Raw genomic sequence first — 24,983 nt, forward strand, 5'->3', positions numbered from 1 at the left:
GATGTGCAGCCCAATGTTTCAAGTTACTTTAAGTTAAACACAACCTCTCCCTCTGCTCAGCATCATCGCAACTTTTATTCTTTAAATAAAATCAAACCACATGATAAAATGTTAACTCTCTGTGAGAAACACTAGATGTTTGATACGAGGCAAACCATCAAGTGTATAAAAGTGTATAGAAAGTTAGAAATAAATATAGAAATATATGCCCTGACAATAACTGTATACATCATAAAATCTTGAATTTGTTCAAAATTGATTTTCATTATTTTTAATCATTAAGTCAATTACTTACACCAAATCAAATCAGACAAATCAGTGTGACTAATCTTTTATGATGATCAGCATCTGACAGATAATAAAGAATATCTGTGTGCCAAATTACATAATACACAATAAAATCTGAAATTTGTTTGATTTATTTGTAATAATTAATTATTTATTATAAATGCATAGTTAATCACACTGTAGTGAAATACTGAGCAGAACAACAGAACTGTAAAATAAAATGTACATTAAATTAAAAAATTGCAACAATACATTACCCTTATTACGAATGAGAAATTAATATACAATGCATTGGCAAGTATTGCAGTAATTATAATCAAATATGAATTGCATCTAATTTCCAATGTCAGATCCCCCTGCTCATTAATATTTCAGATCTACGCAGATCCCCTTCATCACACACACAAACACACGGCTGCAACATGTCATGACACACTCTGCATTACGATCAACATCTAAAGCCTTTCAGTCAGCTTAGCCAGCTGTGTGCGGCTGGGCACCTTACTGAGGCGGCAGTACGTGCCTATGTGATGGCAGTGAGTGTGTTCATAAGCTGCGGCGGGCTCCCGTGGGTGTGCAGGCGCACACATGTGACCCCGGCGCTGGAAGTCCCCTGGTGATCTCAGGTTAGGGCGGCGTGGGAGAGGGGCCTTTGTATCCGCCTCATGGCTCAATGGGCAGCATATGGCAGCGGATAATGCTAATTGTCCGCTTTACCCCGAGCTAACCAGTCGACCCGTTAATAAACCTTCCTAAACACCGGCGCTGTGCTCCACCACCAGGATAGAGAATGAAAGAAAGCACGAGAGAAAGAGCAAAGGAAACGCTTCCTTTGACCAGGGCTTTAATTAGGAAGCTGTCAGTTATTCACGACCCTCTGATCTAAACACCCATGTTTAAAAGATTTTTTTCCCTTCATTGTCCTTTTTAAAAAAAAAATTTTTTTTAAATATTAAACTGTGAAAAGAAATTAGTTCATAGAGGTGTATATTAAGAGCTCCCCAATAAATTTCTAAAGGCGGGCGTACACGGTGCGATTCTGAAGGTCGGAACGTCGTGAGCTCTGGCACATGTCACGATTGAGTTTATCCGAAAATCGTACGGAGGCAGTCACACACGACACGAATTTACTACGATTTTACAAACTCTGACATAAGCATTACGTTTCGCGCCATTCATAAAAATATGGATTCTGAGGACGAAATAGTTTTCTTTGTGGCAGGCGGCTTGTGACGTTCCAAAAAAAAAACCAAGACAAAGTACATGGCAAAGAGAATGGCTGAAAAGCAGAGAAAAGCATGGACTTTCTGTTCTTCATAAAGAACTCGAGGGAGTAGCCTAGGCCATTTCTGAATTTCTGCTCGTTTTGCCGGAAATACAACAGGCATATTCATTCATAAAGCTGAACAGCAAATTTGGCACATTCGGAATAACAAATAAAAAATAGAACTGATAGACTATATGGTTTTTGTCATCTTCTGATTGGTCAACTTCAGATGGATCACCAAATGGTCTCGTTCAACCGCGACAGCAAAAATCGCACCGTGTACGCCCGCCTTAAGACTTTTCCAGTCATTTGTGATAAGAATTTTTACAAATCTTTTCTAGAGACTGCATTCACAAAGAGCCACTTATAGCCACTTAAATATTTTAAAGGGGTCATATGATGCAATGTCAATTTTTCTTTTCTCTTTGGAGTGTTACAAGCTCTTGGTGCATCATCATATGACCCCTTTAATATATCTTGGACATGACTTTAGTTCATTTTTTAATTGCCATGATTTTTTTCCAGGCCTGGAAATTATCATTTTGAAATTCCTTGATATTTTCATAACTGCAGCAACCCTTGTTTATGGTTTCCAAAAACACAAAATTCAACTCAAGCTGTTATTAAAATGTAGTCACAAGCAAAAAGCAATATAAATAGCATTTTTTTTCAGTTTCTGTATGAGAAAATGGAGACGAAGGCTCATGCTGATGAGTGAAATGAGTTTTTCTCTTTTTTCTCGCCTGTCACACCTTCCTTTGATCTGAAAACCACATCCATCACAACAACACACGGAAAAACCACTAAACTGTCAACATATGGATAAGCCCAATGACAACAGCGAAAGAGGCAGGGAATAGAGAGAGAGAGAAATGATTATGGAGGGAGAAAAAAAGGCGAACAACAGACAAACCCACAAGAACGGGCTCAGAGCAGAGGGACCGCGAGTGACAAGAAAATATCCTGCCTCCGCATGTCACTTGTTTGGAGTCGGATCGCGGCCCGAGGGCCTTCCTTTTCAACTCCCATCTAACACACTTATCAAGGCGAAAAGGCACGCTACTCGCACACAATGAGCCCCTATTGAACACAGCAGCTCTGTCCTGAAGGGACACATTTTGACTTTTAAAGCCAAGACTGTCTACAAAGAGCAGACGGTAAAAGTTTGAAAGTTAAAAGCATTTTGTTCCTTACAGATACAGGCGGAAGCCTTTCGAGAGCAGAAAAACAACTCGCACATTTGCTTTGAACAACTACAGACGAGCAACGCTGACTCATTATGCAAAGTTTCCACCAGAACAAAACCTTCAAAAAGGCCCAGTATTTATCTGAAATAAAAAAAGAGCATCAAGCACTATTTTCTAGCAGAACACCACATTAGCCCTATAAATCTTAAAGGAAAAGCAACCACCTTATACAAACACTTACAAATACGTGAATTAAAGTGAGAACAGCAGAGAGGAAATAAAATACTTCACACATCATAAACTGACCCAATCAAAGCCGGGGAGGCCGCTTGCCCTCCAGGGCCCAGCCATAAAACTATTGGTACCAGCCTGACATTCAAACAAATCAATGTGACTTTTATCTTTGTTGATGGTCACAGCATCTGACATTTGATAAATAAATAATATCTGTGTGCCAAGATATAAATAAAGCAACACAAGGAAGGGTTTATTGGGCATTTACCCACTGCTTTGAATCATAAAGCTCAACTCTGACCCAAGTGAGCCACATGCTCCTCATTTTCTCTTTCCTCCCAGCCTGCATTACAAGGCTGGAAATACTTAATATAAAAAGATCAAAGTGAGCTTTGTGGTGCAGGAACAAAGAGATCTTTCATAATGGCCTATGAGGAAACTAACGCTGGACTCTGTCAGATGACCTCAAAAGAACTAAAAACACAAGCTGTGGTCTCACGTTTGTCCCCAGAAACAATCGAGAGCAAGATTGGAGACTTTACAAAAGATGCGCAAACATGATTCTTGACATCCTTGTTAAAAGCAGCACTAATAATGTGAATAACATATACATTTAATAAGCAAGCTTTTATTAAATGGGTAACGGATCATTCTTAAACTCATCAAACAGATGGAGAAATCTCCAGAGCCTTACATAGCCAGAGAGAGGAAGACATCAGGGAAATCTACTGGAAACTTTTTCCTCTCTACTGAAGTTGTGCGTTCAGTGCTTTGCATTGTCAGGGGAGCAGAGACTCACTTTAAGGAAGTCGGTGGAACATTCTGCGCCCCCCCAACAGACATGTTTACTTGGCCATCTAATTGAGGACATACCATATTTTTACATAGCTAAATATACATACAGTACTACAAACTAACCCAAATCTGAACAATTAATAATAATAATAATAATAATTACATCCCAAAATGGAATTTTTTATCATATTTATCTAGTTTAAGGTAAATAAAATAGTAAACAATGTAATTTATTTAATACATAGTTCTATAAATAATATTCAGTTAAAAATTATTTTTTCTAATTATATGAATAATTTTTACCTTTGAGGTCATTCTCAAAGGGAAGTTTTATCAGACTTTGCTATCTTTTTGGAAACGCTTTAAGTAAAGCCAAGTCAACCCAAACACCCACTCATGAGGCACAAGTGCAGGTTCGAGTCGCCACCTCTTTCTCATAAGCCCGTACCACCAATCCAATCATCAAGCACCTGACAAGCGTTCAACACACATGCACACGAGCGTTCACACGGACAGCCACACACAGACAAGCAAACAGGCATCGTGAGAGGCACACAGAAATCAAAGGGCCTGTGGTGGAGAAGTTTAGGAGTCCCATCAGGATTACTGTAGAGAGAAGAATGCCTGGCTGATTAAAAACAGATGGAGAAACAGCGATGCTGCAGCTCTGAGCTCAATCTGCAAACAGGAAAGTCAGACCTCAACAGACAGACTCTCTTCCTTAATCATTTCCAGACTCCCACTTGTTATTATTGCGAACCCGTCTCAGCAAAGCAGCGCTCAGAGCTCACGGTGAGCCACAAGCACAACCAGCCTCAGACACACACAACTACTACCACAGAAAACTCTGACATTTATGCCAAACAAGTGCGCTTTTATCAAGAACACAGCGACAGACTTGCAGAAGTGTCATTTTCTCTCTACATTGGAGAAACTTGTTCATGCCTTTATCACCAGCAGGGTGGACTATTGTAATGGTCTTCTCACCGGTCTTCCCAAGAAGCCCATTAGACAGCTGCAGCTCATCCAGAACGCTGCTGCCAGGATTCTGACTAGAACCAGAAAATCTGAGCATATCACACCAGTCCTCAGGTCTTTACACTGGCTTCCAGTTATATTTAAGATTGATTTTAAAGTACTTTTACTCGTTTATAAATCACTCAATTGCCTAGGACCTAAATACATAGCAGATATGTTCACTGAATATAAACCTAACAGACCACTCAGATCATTAGGATCGAGTCAGTTAGAAATACCAAGGGTTCACACAAAACAAGGGGAGTCCGCTTTTAGTTTTTATGCCACCCGCAGTTGGAATCAGCTTCCAGAAGAGATCAGATGTGCTAAAACATTAGCCACATTTAAATCTAGACTCAAAACTCATCTGTTTAGCTGTGCATTTATTGAATGAGCACTGTGCAATGTCCGAACTGATTGCACTATATTTTATGTATAATCATTTTCTATTCTTAACTGTTTTAAATTCATTTTAAACCTCTTAAATCAATTTTTAAATCATTTTCAAAGTTTTTAAATTCCTTGTTTTATTTTTGTGATTATTTTTATTATTATTATTTTCTTTTCTTTTATGACAAGCATTTTGAATTACCATTGTGTGTGAAATGTGTTATATAAATAAACTTGCCTTGCCTAAATAACATTTATATTTCAGATACTCAGTCAGTATTCACATTTTCTGTGACTTAAAAAGGCTCTCTATAGCAGTTGAAAACTGGCGAGAACTCACACTTTGTGAACTGCAAATGAAAGTAAATGTTGACCCAGCTCAGACTGAGGTAATGGAAATACAGTCAGCAGTCACACACACATACACGAGTAAAGCCGAGAGCAACGAGACCCTCAACTCAACTCACTGAACAGACACGGCTCACCACTCCATTAAACCCAACAGCCCACCGCGTGCATGAAAAACATGTTTACTTATACACATTTCCTCTAGGGAGAGAAGGCACTCACCGATTTTCCATTGTAGTAATACATACTGCCCATTCCAGGCACGGGGTAGGCGCAATACATGATAAAAGCCTCAGCGATACTGGGAAAGACGTGGAGCCTGATACAGAGGATCTCTTTTCAACAGCCTGCTCCCTACACATACATCCACCCGCTGCACAAGGGACTAATTCCTTCAGTGCTGGCCCTTTACACATGGATCTACTCACAGACAACTTATGCAAAGCAGGACCGTACCAACTCAGCCGACAGCAAGGGGGGGATGTGGCTTTTGGGAGGAGCAATACCCAGAGCTAGGCTCCCCTAAAGCCTCATAAAGTGCTGAGGCAAAGAGAGGAGGGGGGAGATGGAGGATAAAGAGCGAGGGAGGGGCGGAAAACAAATGAGTAAGTGGATTGACTTGTACTTTAAAAAAAGAGACAGAAAGGAAATTAGAATGGTGGATTTCTTGTGTGTAAAAAAAGGGGCCAGACGTAACACTGAAACGACTGTTATGTTCATTGACCTGTTGATTTTTGTCTGTTCTTTCACAAGCAAACAGAAAATGAAATAAAACATTAACTGATATAGTTTAGAGAAGCATGCAAACACAAAAACACAAACAAACACTGGTCTAAATCCTGAGCTGATTAATCTTTTTAGTGATTATTGTTTTTCTTTTATTGAGGGGTTGGATTGAGGGTACGGAGAGGATTTCCTCACTGCGTCAATAATCTTGTAAATGAAAAAAAAAGTTAGGGATAACTCTATAACCGAAATACAGTAATATATTAAATACATGTAATAGTAATATATTTTTCTACTACTAATAATGATTTTATTCGATTTTTATGATATTATATATACTACATAATAAAATAATATAATGAAAGTGCCAGTAAAGACAAATGCTGTTCCTTTTTATATTTCTATTCATCAAACAATCCTTGAGAAAAAAAAAAAAAAAATCAGTACATCAGAATGATTTCTGAAGGATCATGTGACAATGAAGACTGGAGTAATGATGCTGAAAATTCTGCTTTGCCATCAATGGAATAAATTAAATATTTAAGCAAAATAATACTTTTTTTTACTGTATTTTTAATCAAATAAATGCAGTATTGGTGTGTAAAAGAGCCTTCTTTCCAAAAAACAAAAGGCAAAAACAAGAAAACCTTACTGACCCCAAACATTTTGAACTGTACTGTGTAAAAATTAGGGGTGTGCGATATGCCGATTTTTGACCGTGGACGATTAAAATGTCTCCACAATCTGGTTTTGAAGAAATATCGTAGTATCGCGCTATAGCGCACATTCTATCAGTTGCAGTTCTGGCGCCTTCGTCTCAATATAGGCTACTGTACAATGCCACATTCATTCACATCAAATGTTAACTCCGTCTCACACTGCACTGCACTGATTTGCAATCACAAAAGTAGATTATTTGCATGTGCTTTAAAGCCTTGCCATTTCATTCGCGTGCTGTACCGACCTGCACTTTTTCTGAGTGACCTGTCAAACAGTGCCTGATTACTGGACTAAGTTATCATTCGCGTCTGATTGCGCTAATACTGTCAAAAACACACAAGGTTTAAATGTAAACACAGTCAAAAATGAAAGTAAACAGTAGAAAGAAAAACGGATGCATGCTTGTATATTAGATGTGAGCAGGTCTTAAAGGGGTCATCGGATGCAAAATTCACTTTTCAAGTTGTTTGAACATAAATGTATGTTGGAAGTGTGTGTACACATCCATCCTATAATTATAAAAATCCATCCAGTGTTTTTTTTTAAATCCCTATTTTAAAATCCCCTTTCTCAAACCAGGCTGTTCTGAGATTCCTGTCAGAATGACATAGTTCTGTACAGGCCCCTCCCACGATAGTTGATTGACACTAGTGTTTCAGCACAGACTGGACTGGTGTCTTACCTTAGTTTACTGTGTGGAGACGTGCTGATATCGTGTTTGGTCTCGTTCTGTATCTTGTCAGTGTCTGCGCTTGCTTGGCCATTTGTTGCGGAGAAAATAAGGAAAGTGTGTTCAAGCGCCAGCAGAAAACAGTGTAAAGAAATAGTCTTTGAGAGAAGCAGTCTTTATCAGCGGAAGTTAATTGTTTTGTTTACTGTGTGGAGACTTGTTGATATCGCGTATCTTGTCAGTGTCTGTGCTTGCTTGGCCATTTGTTGCGGAGAAAATATGGAAAGTGTGTCCAGCTGAATTAATTTAGTATTTTGTTAAACGGGTATAAAAAAAGCTTAGTTTACTGCGGCAGCCGTCGCGTGACGGCCTCCTCGTGTGAAGACCGAAGAGTGTAAAGACCATCGACTCTACCGTGCGACTCCACCGGGCAGGGACACCGGCAAGGGACATAAGTATCGCTTTTGATTCGTCCTCTTTTCTTCACCTTGCTTCAGTTCTGTTTAAGTTTTTATGACCAACTCTTACTATGTGTTTCCATATCTCTACTATTACTACCACTCGCAAACCACGCATCACACACTATAGGCAGTGCAATCCTAGAAACCTGCGCACTTTGCCTATGTCTGCTAATGGCGGGGCCAGCAGAGCTCATAACATTTAAAGCAACATGGACTATAATGTCTTGATAAAAACAGAGCTGATTTTGACAGGTTTAAAAAGGTGTTTTTACACTAACATTGAAAAATTTTAACCAAAGTATGTTATAGACTTTTAATTAAGACGCTAAAGAATCATATCAACTTGTGCAAAATGAGCATCCGATGACCCCTTTAAAGTTACAGTACTGACGATTCAAACGTGAGTTTTGGGCAGTAGAGTAGCACTTGTTGCATTTGACAGAGTTTTATGTTTACGCGGCGCGATGCAATGCAAGGCAACGCGTAAAAAGACAGTATAAGTCATTATAATCAGTAATTATGTCCCCACTGGATGCAACAAATGCCTCGTTTGTAATGGGTTTTATGTTTTTGCCTCGTCGCTCCGGCCGGGACATGCCATCAACAGTATGTGAGGGGCGTAACATTTCCGTCTCACGCTTGAGGTATTCGGCCAATCACAACGCATTGGATAGCTGGCCAATCACAGCACACCTCACTTTTTCAGACCGATGAGCTTTGTAAAAATCGACGCGTTTCAAAAAGGTGGGGCATAGAGGAGAAACAATAATGTACAGTATGTGGAAAATAATGTTTTTTTTTACTTTAAACCGCATAAAAACATTTCATTACACCAAATACACAAAATAATGTTCTTTTTAGCAGCATCATATGACCCCTTTAAAGTGATATTTCAGCCAAAAATTAACATTCTGTTGTAGTTCTGTTCTCACTCTCATGTAGTCCCAAACCTGTATTAATTTCTTCCTTGTGCTGAACACAAAAGAAGATTGAAGAATGTAGGGAACTAAACAGTTGCTGGTCCCCATTGACTTTGATAGAAGGGAAAAACAGAATATTATGGAAGTCACTGAAGACCAGCAACTCTTTGGTTACCCACATTCTTCAAAATAACTTTTATGTTCAACAGAAGAAATAAACTCATTCCGGTTTAAAACAACTTCAGAGTGAGTAAATGATGACAGAATTTTCATTTTTGTTTGAACTATCGCTTTAATGTTAATAAAACAACAAAACAAAGAGAAAAATCTTTAATAGGAATGCTTTAATAAGAATCAATGTATAATTTATACAGTGAAGTGTACCGTACATAGTGTTTTATTTTTATATTTGTTCATTCAATTTCTTGAATGCTACTGCTAAATACAACTACTGTACCTGAAAAATAAAGCACTTTTTGTTTTATTTGTATATTATGTGTATTTGTAACGTGGATCTTTGTTCTTATTTTTGAATAAAAAAGATAAAATAATGACAAAGATTTTTTTTTTTATCTTCGCCCACTTTGGCCTAAATGTCTGCTACTTTTTAATTTTATTTTATATGCTGTTATCTTGTAAGGGATTGTTTTTAAAATACGGAAATTAGTTTGGCTGTACTGCTCAGACAATTTGTAAAATAGTACAACCAACATGACAAAGAATCGTCATAAAATCATGAATCGTGATTTTTTTCAAATTTTGATATAATATTTTTGCCATATTGCCCACCCCTAGTAAAAAATGAATTAATATATGCTTTTAATTATATAAAAATATGGTGATACAGAATAAGAACCATTTCTAACACTGATAATATGATTAGACTATGCATTTCTTATATGTAATCCAAGATGGCGGCGCGGTCGGACGCAGCGGCTACTCCGGGTCCCAAAAACGGTGTTTTTATGTCTGTTGCCATGCACTTGTTTGCCATTAACCAAGTCTTGCTCCGAATGTTGCGACCTGTGGCTGTTGTTTTAATAGTCCCCCACAGTGGCGTGACAGCAAACACAGAGAGCTGTTGAACACATCCAACAGCTGCAGAGGGGCCGAGCCTGACGTCAAGCACCGAGAGCAATGACGCTCCACTTCCTCACACGTCCCCTCCTCTCGCTCTCATTGTACCCGCTGCTCCCCTTCCTGGGCCTCTTGCCCATAGACCAAGGGGGTGGTAGGGTACACAACCCAAATAACAGGCACACTGGGGGTGGGAGAAGAGAATGAGGGGAAAGAAGGGAAAAATGAAGGGAAATAGGAGGGTGGAAGTGGAAGAGAGGCAAAAGAAAAAGGCTGGACACAGTCATTGAGAATGAATGGACAGGGGTGCAAAAATAGACGGGGAGGCCGTGCTGTGAACACGCTGACCTGTAGTGCCATCGGTCTCTTTAAAGCCCATTCCGGCCCGCTCCACTTCAGGCCCTTTCATGTCTGTCACTGCAGGCTTCCCAGTCCAAACACCGTCCCATTCACAACATTATTGTTATGGAAAGATGAAAGCCTTCCCAGAAAACGATACTTTATTATGCTTCCCCCTCTAATTCTATTATTATTTATTCTCTTTTCTTCTCTGAGTGAGATTCTTTCAAATGTGTCCAAGGTGGTTGAGATCGACAGGCTGATACCACTTTAAACCTGGAGCCGTTTCAAGTCGATTCTTTAGGAGAGAGACGGCCGTGATGGAGGAATGCTTGAAAGCTCCATAAAACAAATTCAGATAAAGAATGCACTGCTGGGAGGAAAAGAACACAGAAAAAAATAATGAAAGAGACAAATGAAAAGGGACAGAAGTGAAATCACAAATTACGGACACATGTCCAGAGAGTTCACAACGCATGTTTGCTTCGTTCTCGCAAGACTTCCACACAGCTGCCACACATAACTTCATTTTGATTACCACTGTGAAAATAACCAATCAATGGTGAGGTTCAATGGACATAAACTTTGCTACACCAGACACCGTTGGTTACATTTAGTTACTAGGTAGATACAACATGATAAAGCAACTCTTTGTCTTAAACAGCTAGAAGCACAACAAGAGATTTTGTCAGCTCTTATTTCAGATGCGCTGTTCTGGATAGCTCCGCCCACAGTGACATTTGATCGATCAATTTTTTCTTGTTTTTCAGAATATAAAAAAACTATATATGCAAAACTGTTTGAGGTGGTCAGACTTGCTTTCAGAGAAAATATTTTGAATTGTTTTTTTTCTTGTTTTAAACGAGAACTTTAAAACAATTGAAAATATCTATTTACTATTTTAATAATGTGTTAAAATGTAGTTTTCAGCAGCCATTACTAAAGTCTTGGCTGCCAAAATGATCCTTCAGAAATCATTCTAATACATATATATATTACTTAAACTATACAATAACACGATGAAAATAGCAGACTTTGTGCTGTATTTTGCTTTTAGTGAAGGCACCAAACTTAATGCTGGAAACTTAATGCACTGCACAGTCCAGACGCACCTGGTTAAGACAGTGTTTAGCCAACCCAGTTCTTCATCACACCACAGACGCAGGAGGTCTGGGATTCACCTGTACTGATTGTGTGGATTATGGAGTTTAAATGTAATAGGTGCTGCAGACAGTCTGTCCCACTAATCAATCTGAAAACTAGACACCTCCACATCAACATCCCCACACACATCCCACGCCTGCAAATTAGAAACATGCAGAATGCTCATCTCAGCCCATACAAGCTAATTTAACATCTTCGTGTTTCTATAAGGCCATTCATCACAACACATTAGGAGGAAAATCTCTCTCCACGAGTCTCGTGGGCTTATGAGCATTCTGTTATGTGTTGTAATGATTAATGTTTCCCTGCCTGAGGACAGCGCCTAGACAAAACACACAAAAAAGACGACACGGACATTATATTAGAATAACACCGGTATTTAGCGAGCATCTCCTCCAGACGTGATAAATCCACTGGGTCCCTTTCATCAGGGTCCAGGAGAGAGCTTCAGGTTTTGAAGCCTTCTTACATGTCTGGGCCAATGCACGAGTCAAGCAAGAGGTCTTCATCCAATTACGGCGTACCTGACATCAAGCAACACAAAAGCAGCTTCACCCACTTACCTGACTTGCAGCTACGCCCACAGCCCACAGTGACACCTTCTCTACATGTGACATCTGCCGTCTGCTGACCTACAACCGGCTCGTCTGGGGCTCACGTGCAGGCTGCACTCCAGCCAGGTAAACCATGCCAGTGTGGCTTAGATTAGCTCTACTTTAAGTTAATCAGCTCTGACTGTTGACAGAACATGCTCTTAAAGTGACCACAGCTGTATGTACATTCACGCAAAATACAAATAAAACTTATTTATGTCAATCTTAAATCAGAATGTGGGTCTAAATTAGCACATATTTCTGTGGTTTTCTTGTACTCTAGCTGTAGATGAAAGGTGCACATGTCTCTGCTCTTTTGTGGGCTTCATGATTTAGGGCTCTGAAGTCTGAGGTAAATTTCAGCAGCCTAAACAGATAAAGAGGTGGACATGTCTCTGTTCAGCATCAGACTCAAACCAGGAACATCTATCTAATCACTTATCTGATGAGCTCATATCCTTTCAGACACACACACACACACACACACACACACACACACACACAAACCTATCTATTTAAATGAGGACATGTTATAGATTTCTACTGTTTTCATGTTAAGCTAATTAAAATGACAACAAACTGGTTTTGTCAAAAGTTGATATTAAAATCACTAAAGGTAATGATAGCAAAATATCAAAAAACATGCATTTGTGAGGTATTAATTGATTTCTTCCCATCAATTTTGTATAGTATAGCTAACTAAACCCTGAACCACCCCCACCCACACAGACTGACCCAGTGCACTCCCCTCTGGTGGCAGGATTATGACCTGATGGCCTAGAGGACAAACCCCAGACAGACACATGGGTTACAAGTGAGACATCATAAGCCTATAAGTGAATAAGATGGCGGCGCGTTCACACGCTGCGGCTTCTCTCTCTCCCGACACAGATAAGTTTGGGAGGAAGTGGAATGTCTGAAGCTCAAGAGAGCTATTAAAAGCTACAGGTTACCGTCTGAACACGTGGGTCATGGGAGGATACAGAACAACCTGAGAAAAGGAGAGCACATGACTGTAAGCTCAGAGATATCAAACCAAATGTGCCTTTTATTTTATACCACTAGCTGCAGAAAATGCTTTTTAAAACAGAGATGTGAGGCCGCAGAAACTCAGCGCTGAGGAAATACAAAAGAGAACAGAGATTTTCTCCAGAACAAAGAGCAGTGGCCACATGAAAGACCTACATCAAACTGTACTGTTATTCTTTACAGGGCTTTAGTGGGGCCTTTTATCCCAAGGCATGTCCAACTACACAGGATCTTCACTTCAAGGTTGTGACCTTGCATTAGAGGCAGGGGGTTCAAAGAGAGTAGGCAAAAAAAGAAGAAGGGGGAAACGACCCTGAACGAATGCACACAAAAAGCCCAATGTGGCGTTGGTGACCTGCATCTGCTTGCATGGCCTGTAGATGGCTGTCTAGTCAAAAATGCATTATGTATCTTCTGAATGGTGGAGCTCCAGTCAAGCTGACATCTCCGAGCTTTAGGCGCTAGTCTCGTGTCCTTGTCGCCACAGTGGATCATAACCTTCTTCTTACTTCTCTCCAAGTGCTCGTTTCCTCGCTAAGTGCAACTTCTGCCCGAGCGAGGGTGCCTGAGCGATCTGTCAAGAGCAAATGACAATCTTTTTTTGTCATTCACAGCCAGTGTTCTTGCATGCAAAATGCCCCGAAGGAAGGCGAGCGCTCCCTGCTGCTTTCTCTCCTTGCCTCTTTTCCTTTCTCCCTCTCTCTCCTCCGATCATCTCTTCTGGGCTGAACATCGGTGCCCCAGCTCAGGCAGTGTCACATCAAACAGTCGTGCCCGTGACAAGGGTGTTTAAAAAAAGCCTGGCTATTTACACATATAGGCTGCAGCTCCAGGCTCTCCGCCAAGTATAAATCTCCCACGAGATGCAGTTACTTGCCCAAAGTCATGGGGCCGTCCATCCGCCTCTGACTCTTTTTCACCCTCTGTGGCTGTCAGGAGGGCCGGGGTCCTTCAGCACAGGTGCACACACACCTGCCTGACAGCATAGCGGCCGCTGCGGCAGACGCACATGCTAACTGCAGAACACGCTTATGCCACACTCATAGCAGCAAGCAAAGCACCTTACCTTCAGACATTCCTAAAAACACTAGGAGCCAATAAAACAACTAGTTAGTCAGGTATCATACGCTAAAACTGGTAAGAATTACAATTATGCCTTGGGCTGAAAGCTTGATACGTTTAGTGCGATAATCCAATGATTAAATTGAATAAATATATACACTGCACATTTAAAAGTGAAATGCAGCACCGTGTTCATTTACACGTGAGCTCATGATGACAGTGTTTTGCAGTTTTTCAGAGAGGCTCGGTTTGCAGTAAATGCTGCTCCACACCAGGGTTATTCTACTAAAACTAAAACCATAAAAGTGTACATGAAATAAAATAAACATTATCTAAAATAAAATAAAATATCTAAAAAAAAAAGATTTCACCTTAGCTATTTGGCAAGGAAACATTTTTCACTTTCATTTAGCTTAACTTGGACTAAAATAAAAACTATATAGACATAATCTATATATTTATATAGATTATATATAAATAATACCCCCCCCCTCACTTTAACTAAAATTAAAAAAGTAAAATAAAAAAATATAGATTTAAACTATTAATAAAAACTATAATAATATCTCAAATTACACTAATTCCCTATTTCCATGTGTACTGAATCTGGGGCGCTTGTAAGGTGAATTTGGGAACACGTATGCCACCCATTTCACCACATAATTAATAAGAAGCATTTATAAACCAGTAGTAAACTAATTTCGTTTAATATTTATGCTTAATAATAATCATAACTATTATGATCATTATTATTATTTTAGTCATATTTATATTTATATTCACAATTTTTTTTTAATCAGAAAAATCACAATTAGATTTTTCCCAAAAGTGTTCATTCCTACTTATGTGTAATCTTCATGTGTTTAGTGACTGAATAACAAACATCCGCTATCTTTCTCTAAACCTACTCCTGCAGTTCAAGGGTTAACATGGTTCCCTCATCTTCTCAAAACAGCAAGTACACAAATCAAACACGGTTATAAATATTTGTACGTCCCTAGTCTGCTGCCATGTCTTATTTAGGGCTTTATGTCGTAAAGCATGCCCTCGCTGCTCCAAAAAGGAGCGGATGTTATTCCATAAATATTTACATCTATACGTAAACTACGCCGATCCATCAGCAGCACTGTGTTTAAAAAAAGTGATGAGCTGGTAAGAGGTAAATAGTTAAAGTATTTTTAGGTGAGTTGGGGGTTGTATTCCCTGCGGAGGGCCTGATGATGGGAAGCATTGTGTTCATTTTGTTTATCAAGCAGCTCTATGAGCCTCTAGTGGGGCTCGTCTGCTTACACAAGCAAAAGCTTTCAGAGGCATCTGCAGCTGCAAGCCCACTGCACAGGTACCCTGCAGACTGCATGCGCGCACACACACACACACACACACACACACACACACACGAGGCTATACAGCATGTTTTTCTCATGGTCAAATGGTGTTTGTTGGGGAGCAGCTGTTGTTGATGTTTGTAGCTTTTCGACTGAGCAACAGAGAGGCCCTCACAGTCTGGCTGCGTTGAGGCTGGAAATAGCACACTGCTACACACACACACACACACACAGCTGCCCCAGCAACTCTACATGGCTCTGCAGGTGAACCTGTGCCGCCGTGGCTTTATTCTCACGTCTAGCGCTTCGACATCTTTTGTCCAATGATGATGACTGATGGCTGTCACCAAATGCCGGTCCACATAAACCATGTTTCCAACCATCCATATTTTAATGCAAATTTTGGGATATTGCGGTAAAAATGTTGGATGGAAACACCAACATGAGATTAAAATTTCCACTGTGCAACAAAAACTACAACAAAAACACTGGAACAAATTCATAGACATACATAAGTAATGTTACTTTATCTGGCTACACTAACTGGGTTTCTATCCACTAATTTAATGGAATATTCCATAAAAATGCTGGATGGGAACACCACCATGAGACATATCTAAAATGCACATAAAATCACAAATGCTATGATGCACATCAAAAAAAGTCACATGAATTTTCCTCATGTCATACTATTCGTTGTCACGCTCAAGCCCATGTGTACAGTGCATGTGATTTAAATTTAATCATAAGAATAGTCTTAACATACTGTACATGTGCAGGTAGAAATTTTCAGTAACACTTTAGATATTCACTATTAACTAAGAGTTTTCCCTCAATAAACTCCTAATTTGCTGCTTATTAATAGTAAGGTGTTACCAAATTTTCTAACCATGCGTACTGTGCACACTCAACTCGCACACGGTGCCTTGAATTTTTTTGCTCTTATTAGTTTGTCCACAAGGCCTATTGTTTCACAGTCTATAAAAACAAAAATGAGATAAAAGAATGAGATGGAACAATAACAACAACAACAAACTACTGGAGACACAACAATAGGCATTTGCATTGATGAGCGCTTGTGTGAGGGAGTTTAGTTTAAATGAGTACAAAGTCATTTTTATTTCTCATGACTTCTGGAGAGAAATAGCACAGACACTGGATAAGTATGAAACTTTCTAGTGTGCACGTGTCGAGCACCTATGTTTGCGCACATTATCAATTATCGAAAGGCAACATGTTTATGTCATAACTTTGGTCTGATCTGCTGTGTTTTGTTGTCTTTTTCTCAGTGTCTGTGTGTCTTGTCTCTGGGCACATGGGTTTTGTTTTGACAGCTCACCATGTGCTCCGCTGTCAGTGTGTCGTTTTCCCCTCCCACTCGTTATCCTCAATTCTCTTTTGTGTTTTCTGTCACACCTGTTGCCATTCATTCCTCATTAGCTCTCCCCTATTTTAGATCCTCTCATGCTCAGTCTTTTGTCAGACCGTAGTTGTATGTTGTGCAACGCTTCGCTCGTGACCATCTTGTCATGTTTGCTTTGTCTTGCCGTGTTGTGTCTTTTAGGCTCCAAGTGCTGTTTTGCTTTTTGTTTTGAACTGCTCCTTCTCATCCTGCCAGACAATATTTGTTCTGCTACCTGCCCTGGCTTTCTCAGTTTCTGTTGAGTTTTGGATACATCGCCCCAGCCCCTCTATGCACGCTCAACGCTCTCATCGGTGAGCTCAGTGAGTCTTTGACGCTGCATCACGAACAATGCTCTGGTCAGTGAAAATTTGACGCTGCGTCACGGATGACGCTAGGATCGGTCCCTGCTGAGAGGCTTTCTCCTGGTCCTGTGGACTTTGATTTGGACTTCCTCTATTTTGTGTTCCCGTTGTTTTTCCTAGTGCTCAGTGAGAGCGTAATAAACTTTTCTGTTACCTGCAACTGAATCTGTATTTTTCCTGACAGTTTAGCTGTATGCATATGCTAAGCGTTTGCGTCAAAATTGAAGGATACTTTGGCCTTCAGTCATAAGGCATCTGTCAATGATTGCTAACAAATAATGTGTTTTTTCAGTTTACAAAATTCTTGACTTTAAAAAACTTGTAAAAAATATATAAATGTTTTGTAGCTGTAATTCACAATGCATTTATTACGTTTAGAGGGACAGTTCACACAAAAATAAAAATCAAGTCATCATTTACTCACCCTGCTGTTGTTCTAATGCTATATGCCCATCTTTTGTTTTCAGACCACAAAAGCGGAAATGTAAAAAGAGTCCCGCTGATGCTTGTCCATATAATGGCAGTAAATAGCAACTAGCTATTGTATAGCAACGGGCTGCTGTTTTGTTTGTTTATTATGTTTATTTTGTTCATATTCAGTTGAGACTTTTGAGTTTCCAGTTCTTTGCCATGCATGCTTTCGTTACTGATTTCCATTAATGTTGATTTTTGATTATTGATTGTTTGTATACATTTGTTAATTATGTTTTGTTGATTAAACCATTTCTTTCTCTACTTGCCGGTCCGTGTTGGCTCTCATTCATGTTGCAATTGTTGAGCCGGTTGTAACAATTAGCACAGCAGTTCACTCAGACTCAACCAGGAAAAGCACACAAGTTGTGAGAAATCAAAATGAATAAAAACACAACATAAAATACAACGCCTAGAAATCTCCCCAAAAAAGTATCTATGTACTTTCTTCAATGAGTTAAATATCTCCGGACTCGAAGTCCAGTTGTCATGACAGTCAGAATAAGATAAATGTGATAACTTGTTGCTGCGATGAACACAAAATATATATTCACCTCTGAGAAGAGAGAACATGGATTCTATTTTGTGTCAAGTTTTTTGGAGTGAACTGCTGTGTTAATAGAGTATCATGAACATGCAGTTATGCACAGTAATGAACAGCCAAGATCAGGATTTTCATTAAATAATACATTCACTTTCGGTTAGTTTTTCACCAAATCCTATCGTAAATACCCAAGACACTTGGAATATACGACACGTATCACATGGGACCATTCTGTGATACTTTTGTGCATGAGGAGGACATTTTTTTTAATTGTCCTTTTGTGGCCCTAAAAAGAAAGAAGGGCATATGGAATTAGAACAGCGCAAGGATAAGTAAATTATGACTTTTCATTTTCATTTTTGGGTGAACTGTCCTGTTAATCAAACAGCCCTAGCGGTTTCCGCAGTAGCTACAATTTACATTTCTATTTTGAGGTAAGTTTCACAAAAAGTGATTTTTTTGCATATATTCGAAACTTCGATACAAACACACTCTAATCTGTTGTGAGTGGGATTTCGATGAGAATCCAGCCTTTCTTACAAGAGCAGAGTTCTATATTCCCGGCGTGCACCGTCACTGCTCTACCCTGCGCTGAATTGAACTGCTTTGAGTTATGAGTCACGCAAGTGCACCTGCGGCCATGTGTTAAGTAGTGACAAATAAAAGCCCTATGTCCATTTACACAACAAAGAGATGTACCCCACGAGGCCACCAATCTCTCCTCAACCCCCTTACCACCCCACCTCTCTGTCTTTTCCTGTCTTCCCATGTTTTTTTTCCTCTGGCATTAGTAGCAAAATGCATCTCGCTCCCCGTTTCCCCCGAGTCCCGTATCACTAGAGCGACTCCGTTCCAGACAAGCTACGATTCAAACACAAATTTAAAGACAAAGGTGCGTCGTGCAATGTATTCATGTCTCATGGAAGAGTTGTGCTTGATTTCTCGCCTGCATTCCATGTGATTATTGAGAGCTCACGAAGACTAATCCTGCTGCCACGCGGCCCTCGAAGGCCTCGTTTTGTTCTGCGGGAGGAATCAGAATCTACCCGTATTAACGTGAGGGGGATCTCTGAGCTAAAGCCGCTGTATTCACGCATTCACTGCAACCAGCACTGTGGTTTGAGGATGAATCAAAAAGGAGGCTTTCACTAGCTGCCCTCCGTTTTCCCACAATGACTGTTTAAATTTATGCATACAGAAAGGTTGGGAGGGAGTTGGGCAAACAGGGGTCACAGGCGGAGTCAAGCTTAGCTCCACACTTCCTCCGAATGCTAATGTCTGGTGCTCCACTGGGATTATCGCCCATGGAAATTTCCCCCCAATTCCGCGTTATTAATCTCTGTCTGTCCTCCTGTTCTGGCTACATAATGACTAATTAAACATCAAAAGAGCTGTGGCGGGGATGCGGCACGACAGCTCGTGTCCCTGAGCCCTTGTACCCACTGGAAAGGGGAGAAGAGGGGGGCGAGCGCTGACGGGGCGGCCTCACAAATCAATCAACCATCGTTACCTCGCACCTACGCCCGCCACGCTCCAAACGGTGGATTCGCAAACACAACAGAGCTGATTTGCGAGGCAGGTTTGGCCTCCTGTGTGCACGCGCCCGACATATGCACAGGTATACGCTGCCACCGTGTCAGAGGACGACTTTGATAAGACGGAATTCAAAAACGTGTGTGCCGCCATACCAACGGCTTTCATTAAACGTGCCTGTTGTGTCTGTTTGTGCGCTAGCATCTATTTTTAAAGCAAAGTGATGGCAGGAAGATGAAATGATGCTGTACTCACAGATGTAGGCAGGCCAGGAGGGGGCTTGCGCACTTTTTTCGCTTGATGAGGATCTGTGGAGAAAATACAAAAACAACTTTGAGACATTTGAGGGGGAAAAAAGAATAAATAGAGGCACTCAGTCAGACGTCTCTTTGATTACAGGTTTACAAAGACAAATATGAGAGTGTTAGTGTGGCAGAAATCAAGGAATTCTTAAAGGGATAGTTCACCCAAAAATGAAAATTTGATGTTTATCTGCTTACCCCCAGGGCATCCAAGATGTAGGTGACTTTGTTTCTTCAGTAGAACACAAACGAAGATTTTTAAGTCAAACCGTTGCAGTCTGTCAGTCTTATAATGTAAGTGAATGGGAATCACGGCTTTGAGAGTCAAAAAACATACACAAACAAAACCAAATTAAACCCTGCGGCTCGTGACGATACATTGATGTGTAAAGACACGAAACGATCGGTCTGTGCAAGAAACTGAACAGTATTTATATTGTTTTTTTACCTCTGATTGACCGCAATGTCCGAACTGTCCAGAGGGCATCCTGAGTGCGTTCAACAGCCGGCACCTGACGCGTCTTCTTCTTCTTGCTTTACGGCAGATCGCAGACTTATAAGTGCATCACCGCCACCTATCTCTCAAATGGACCATTGACACTCTATCTACAATCTCAATTAGGAGTGTCAATAGTCCACTTGAGAGATAGGTGGCGGTAATGCACTTATAAGTCTCAGGATGCGCTCTGGACAGTTCGGATATTGCGGTGAAAATCAGAGGTAAAAAACGATATAAATACTGTTCAGTTTCTTGCACAGACCGATCGTTTCGTGTCTTTACACATCAATGTATCGTCACGAGCCGCAGGGTTTAATTTGGTTTTGTTTGTGTATGTTTTTTGACTCTCAAAAAACAAACACAATGTGTAGAACGTGTTCTACTGAAGAAACAAAGTCACCTACATCTTGGATGCCCTGGGGGTAAGCAGATAAACATCAAATTTTTATTTTTGGGTGAACTATCCCTTTAAATTCAGTGTTAAAAAAAAAAAAAAAGCTAATGCTGACAATGTATATTTCCAGTAGCGTCCATTAGTGTTTATTATTATACAAAATCAAGAGGTTATAATCATGATTTCTCATTGAGTGCATCAGACAGGCACTAACCCAGTGAAGCGGAGTCCTGTAGGGAGCGTCTTCGTGGATTGGAGCCAGTATACGAGTAGAACGGAGTGGGCGACTTCCCAGAGGTGGTGACGGGCACTGGGCTTGCCAGTCCTATGTCCGACCTCAGACTAGGCTGTAGAGACAAATGAAGAGAGTTCAGGGCCAAGAGCCAACAGTATAAACACTAATGCAAATGCACAAAAAAGTGAATGCGTGTGTGCAAAACATATTTTGAAATTAAAACAGTACAGAAATTTAAATACAGTAAAACAAATAACAGAAAAACTGATGATTAGTTTCACGATATGGCCAACAAACCATAAATGACTTATTATTAAGATTCTATACTTTAATATTCTATGTACTTATCAAATAAGGTAAAAACAAAAACTAAAGTCAATAATTTAAATACTACTGTACAAAGTACAATATAAAAATATTATTGCAAAATATTACAAACAAAGATTACTAAGTGTATAAATTATCTTTATATGACTGCTAAGTGGCAAATGTCATTTAAATGTTAAAAAAGTGAAACACAAATGCACTCAATTACATAAACAATATATAAGCCACTACTGATTTTTTTTTTTTTTTTAATCTAATATCAGCATCCCTAACTGTAATATAAAATATAATATGACAGTGTCAGGTCCAAAGTTCTGACATGAAACAAAGTTTTAGAATTTTGAAAAATTGGAAACAAAGAAAAGACATAAAGAAGAAATTCATGTCATTTTGTCCAATTCAAACTTTCAACCAAAGTGATACACTGATAATATTTGCAATTTAAAAAATTTAATACTGAATAAGAAAAAAGCTTAATACAAGCCTTTAATATAACAGGACTTTTGGACTGTCACAGTGTAAAAGCTGTAGCGAATCAGCTCATAAGGGAAATATGAATAATTAATCATAACTAGCTATAATTAATTATAAATATTTAGATCCGCTGTAGATATTTACTTGACCTCTCAGGGTCAACTGTCTGTCAATTCTAAGAACGTTAATTTCCTGGTTAAGGGAAATAACTTTCTTACTGTACAATTCTACACAGAGCTTGTAGCATAAATCTGCATGATTAAGTGACTCCAGTTATGAGCAAACAATGAACAACGTCAAGTGTGATACAAGTAAGACTTTATTAACTACATAGACACTTAAACTAGTCTAACATACAGGAAAAGAAAGGGAAAAATCAGAAACCAGGGATTAGATTAAAATCAAATTACTTCACACTGCATACACACATGCTGTATTTAAAACCTTCAATTAAAGAGTGCTAACCCCTAATTGTTAAAGCTATTTGGTAGCTTAGCCTAAGATTAACTATGCTAAGTTGTGTGGAGTGATTTTCCCTACTCACATTCCATCAGGTCGTAAATGGCTCTGGTCTTAGCAAAGGTGTCGGGGTTGCCATGGTAACCAGTGGCCTGTGGTCATTCGTAGACATCCTGGCGCCCAGTCTATTGGGTGAGGGGTCTGTGACGACTTGTTAATCTAATGAATAACTGATTTGTTAAATCAAATGAAAAATTGTGTTTTTGATTGGTCCAGACGCTACAGCAAAAAGAGTTACAAATAAAATGACCATCACCAAGATTAAAATATGAAACATGAAGGTGAATGTATGACCATTTCAGATATTGTGTGACCCCTGAAAGAAGGTTTTGTGCTTTGACACAATCAGAACCCTGAGAGTTTTTCTGCTCTTTCCTCTCTTTACTGAACACAATTGTGCAGTTAATGATGTGAGAGTGTCAGCAGCTCAGTGAAGTCCAAGGAGAAATCGATCCAATCAGTCTCACCTAGTGATTCCCTTCTGCTCACGGTGAACTGCTATTGATCAGGCCTGATCACGGCCCCAGGGCATATCCACACACAACCAGGGACACATCCTCACTTAAAGGAGCAGCAGACCCAGGAGAGTGAAGGATGAGAGAGACAAAGAGAAGGGGGGCGGGGGGGGTACGACAGTGGCCGGCTCAAGCCTCGTTAAACCATCTGTCTGATCTCAGGAGCTGTCAGGTCGCTTGTAAAAACTGTGCCGGCTTAACTTGACGAAACACCCGGTATAGAGCCCATGAAGTCGACAGGGCCACTAGACTGTCGACGGAGAGCCAATTACGTGAGGAGAGAAGAGAGACAGAGGCCCCAAAACCTGCATCTGATGACCGGGAGATTAGCCTAGGCTTCAGGTTTGTAAATGGTTTTCCCAGAGGCTATCGCACCCTTGACCAACATGCACTCCGTTGCTCATCCCGGCAAACTGGGTTAAGAGGCCAATTAGAGAAGAAGCCCAATTAGCCTAATCGTCTGCGGAGTTAAAGAGTAGTGTGGGGAGGGGAATAAAAGAGTGACCGAGAATAGAAAGAATCAGGTAACAGGACTCATACTGAGAGACACAGCATGCATTAGAGAGCGGCTGTTAACTACTGTACTGGACCACTTAACACAACACAAACTAAAATCACACTAAAGATTAATAAAGGTACCATAATTACACATAAGTATAAACATGGCTCTAAATTTTACTCATCTTTCATGTGATTTTAGTTTGAATCATATTTATCTCATAAATCTAAATCTTTAAAATATTACATTTTTGAGCGTATCTTATATTGCATCTTATACTGATTTTATAGTTTATAATTATTATTTATCATTTATTGCAATATATATGAAATGTTATTTTAGAGGTTATTTATAAATGATAATCTTTCAAACAATAAATTATAATAAAATAAATTATAAATACTTAACAGACATGATGTTCAGTGTTTTCAGTGTCTGCTGTCGCAATATATGAGGTCAGACCACATGAATTTTATCTCTAGAGCTACTCTGAGTTTCTTCACCAGCTTTACACCGTTTCATTTAAGAAAAACTACCATCAAATACACACTGAAACTCAACGATCTTCACAACAAACCAAATATACTTCTCAAAGTAATAATAATGTTATTATTTTTAAGTTATATCATACAACCAAGATTTTTTCATCCATGTTTTTTATTTATACAGTTCTGGTGTGCAGCATCTTATTCGACAAAAAAAGCTATGTTTTGTTGTAAATTAATTGTTATATTTTCTTTTGATTACATTTTAGAAGATTAATTCGATTGTTAAAGTTTTATTAATTCATTTCATTAGACACCATTTTTAAGATTTGTATTAAATTACAAAACACAAAATCCAGAAAAAATAAAATAAAATGGAAAGCACAAAATTTAGGGAAAAATAAAGTGGATTTAATGGAGCCCTAAAATAAAAGATAGCTTACTCTGTGGAGTTTAATTCTGAACAAACAAGTTATGTTACATTCATAATCAAGGTCTAACAAACATGTGGAAAACACTTCCTTCCCCATTAAATGAATATAAATGAATATCATGATAAATATTGATATTGTATGATGAAAAAATATATATTGTGATATTATTTTTGATCATATCACTTATCCCTAGTATACAGGAAAATAAACTCAATATCAAAGTCAGATAGAAGTCATAACCAAAGCTCCAATTGAGACTTACAGAAGAGAGAGCTTAAAAATAGCTACTCCTCCTTGAATTTAGCCGATTAAAACAAGGGCCATCAGATCGGGTGAAAATCAGGTTGGCTTCTCCTTTACTGCAGAAGGAATA

At 39.3% G+C, this 24,983-nt stretch overlaps 1 protein-coding gene across 2 annotated transcripts in view; it reads right to left on the reverse strand.

Annotated features, from left to right (window-relative positions):
* LOC107695343 (transcription factor 12-like) overlaps positions 1–24,983 on the reverse strand; it is a 126,937-nt gene that overhangs the window by 25,292 nt on the left and 76,662 nt on the right. For both annotated transcript variants that reach the window (XM_016495209.1, XM_016495208.1), the window contains exons 7-8: positions 21,337–21,469; positions 20,183–20,235 (exon numbers count right to left, since the gene is read on the reverse strand). In XM_016495209.1, coding sequence (XP_016350695.1) covers positions 20,183–20,235; positions 21,337–21,469 — 186 coding nt within the window. The remainder of the gene's footprint in view (positions 1–20,182; positions 20,236–21,336; positions 21,470–24,983) is intronic.

The sequence above is a fragment of the Sinocyclocheilus anshuiensis genome, unplaced genomic scaffold (assembly GCF_001515605.1).
Source record: "Sinocyclocheilus anshuiensis isolate Anshui unplaced genomic scaffold, SAMN03320099.WGS_v1.1 scaffold282, whole genome shotgun sequence".
NCBI classification, from domain to species: Eukaryota; Metazoa; Chordata; class Actinopteri; order Cypriniformes; family Cyprinidae; genus Sinocyclocheilus; species Sinocyclocheilus anshuiensis.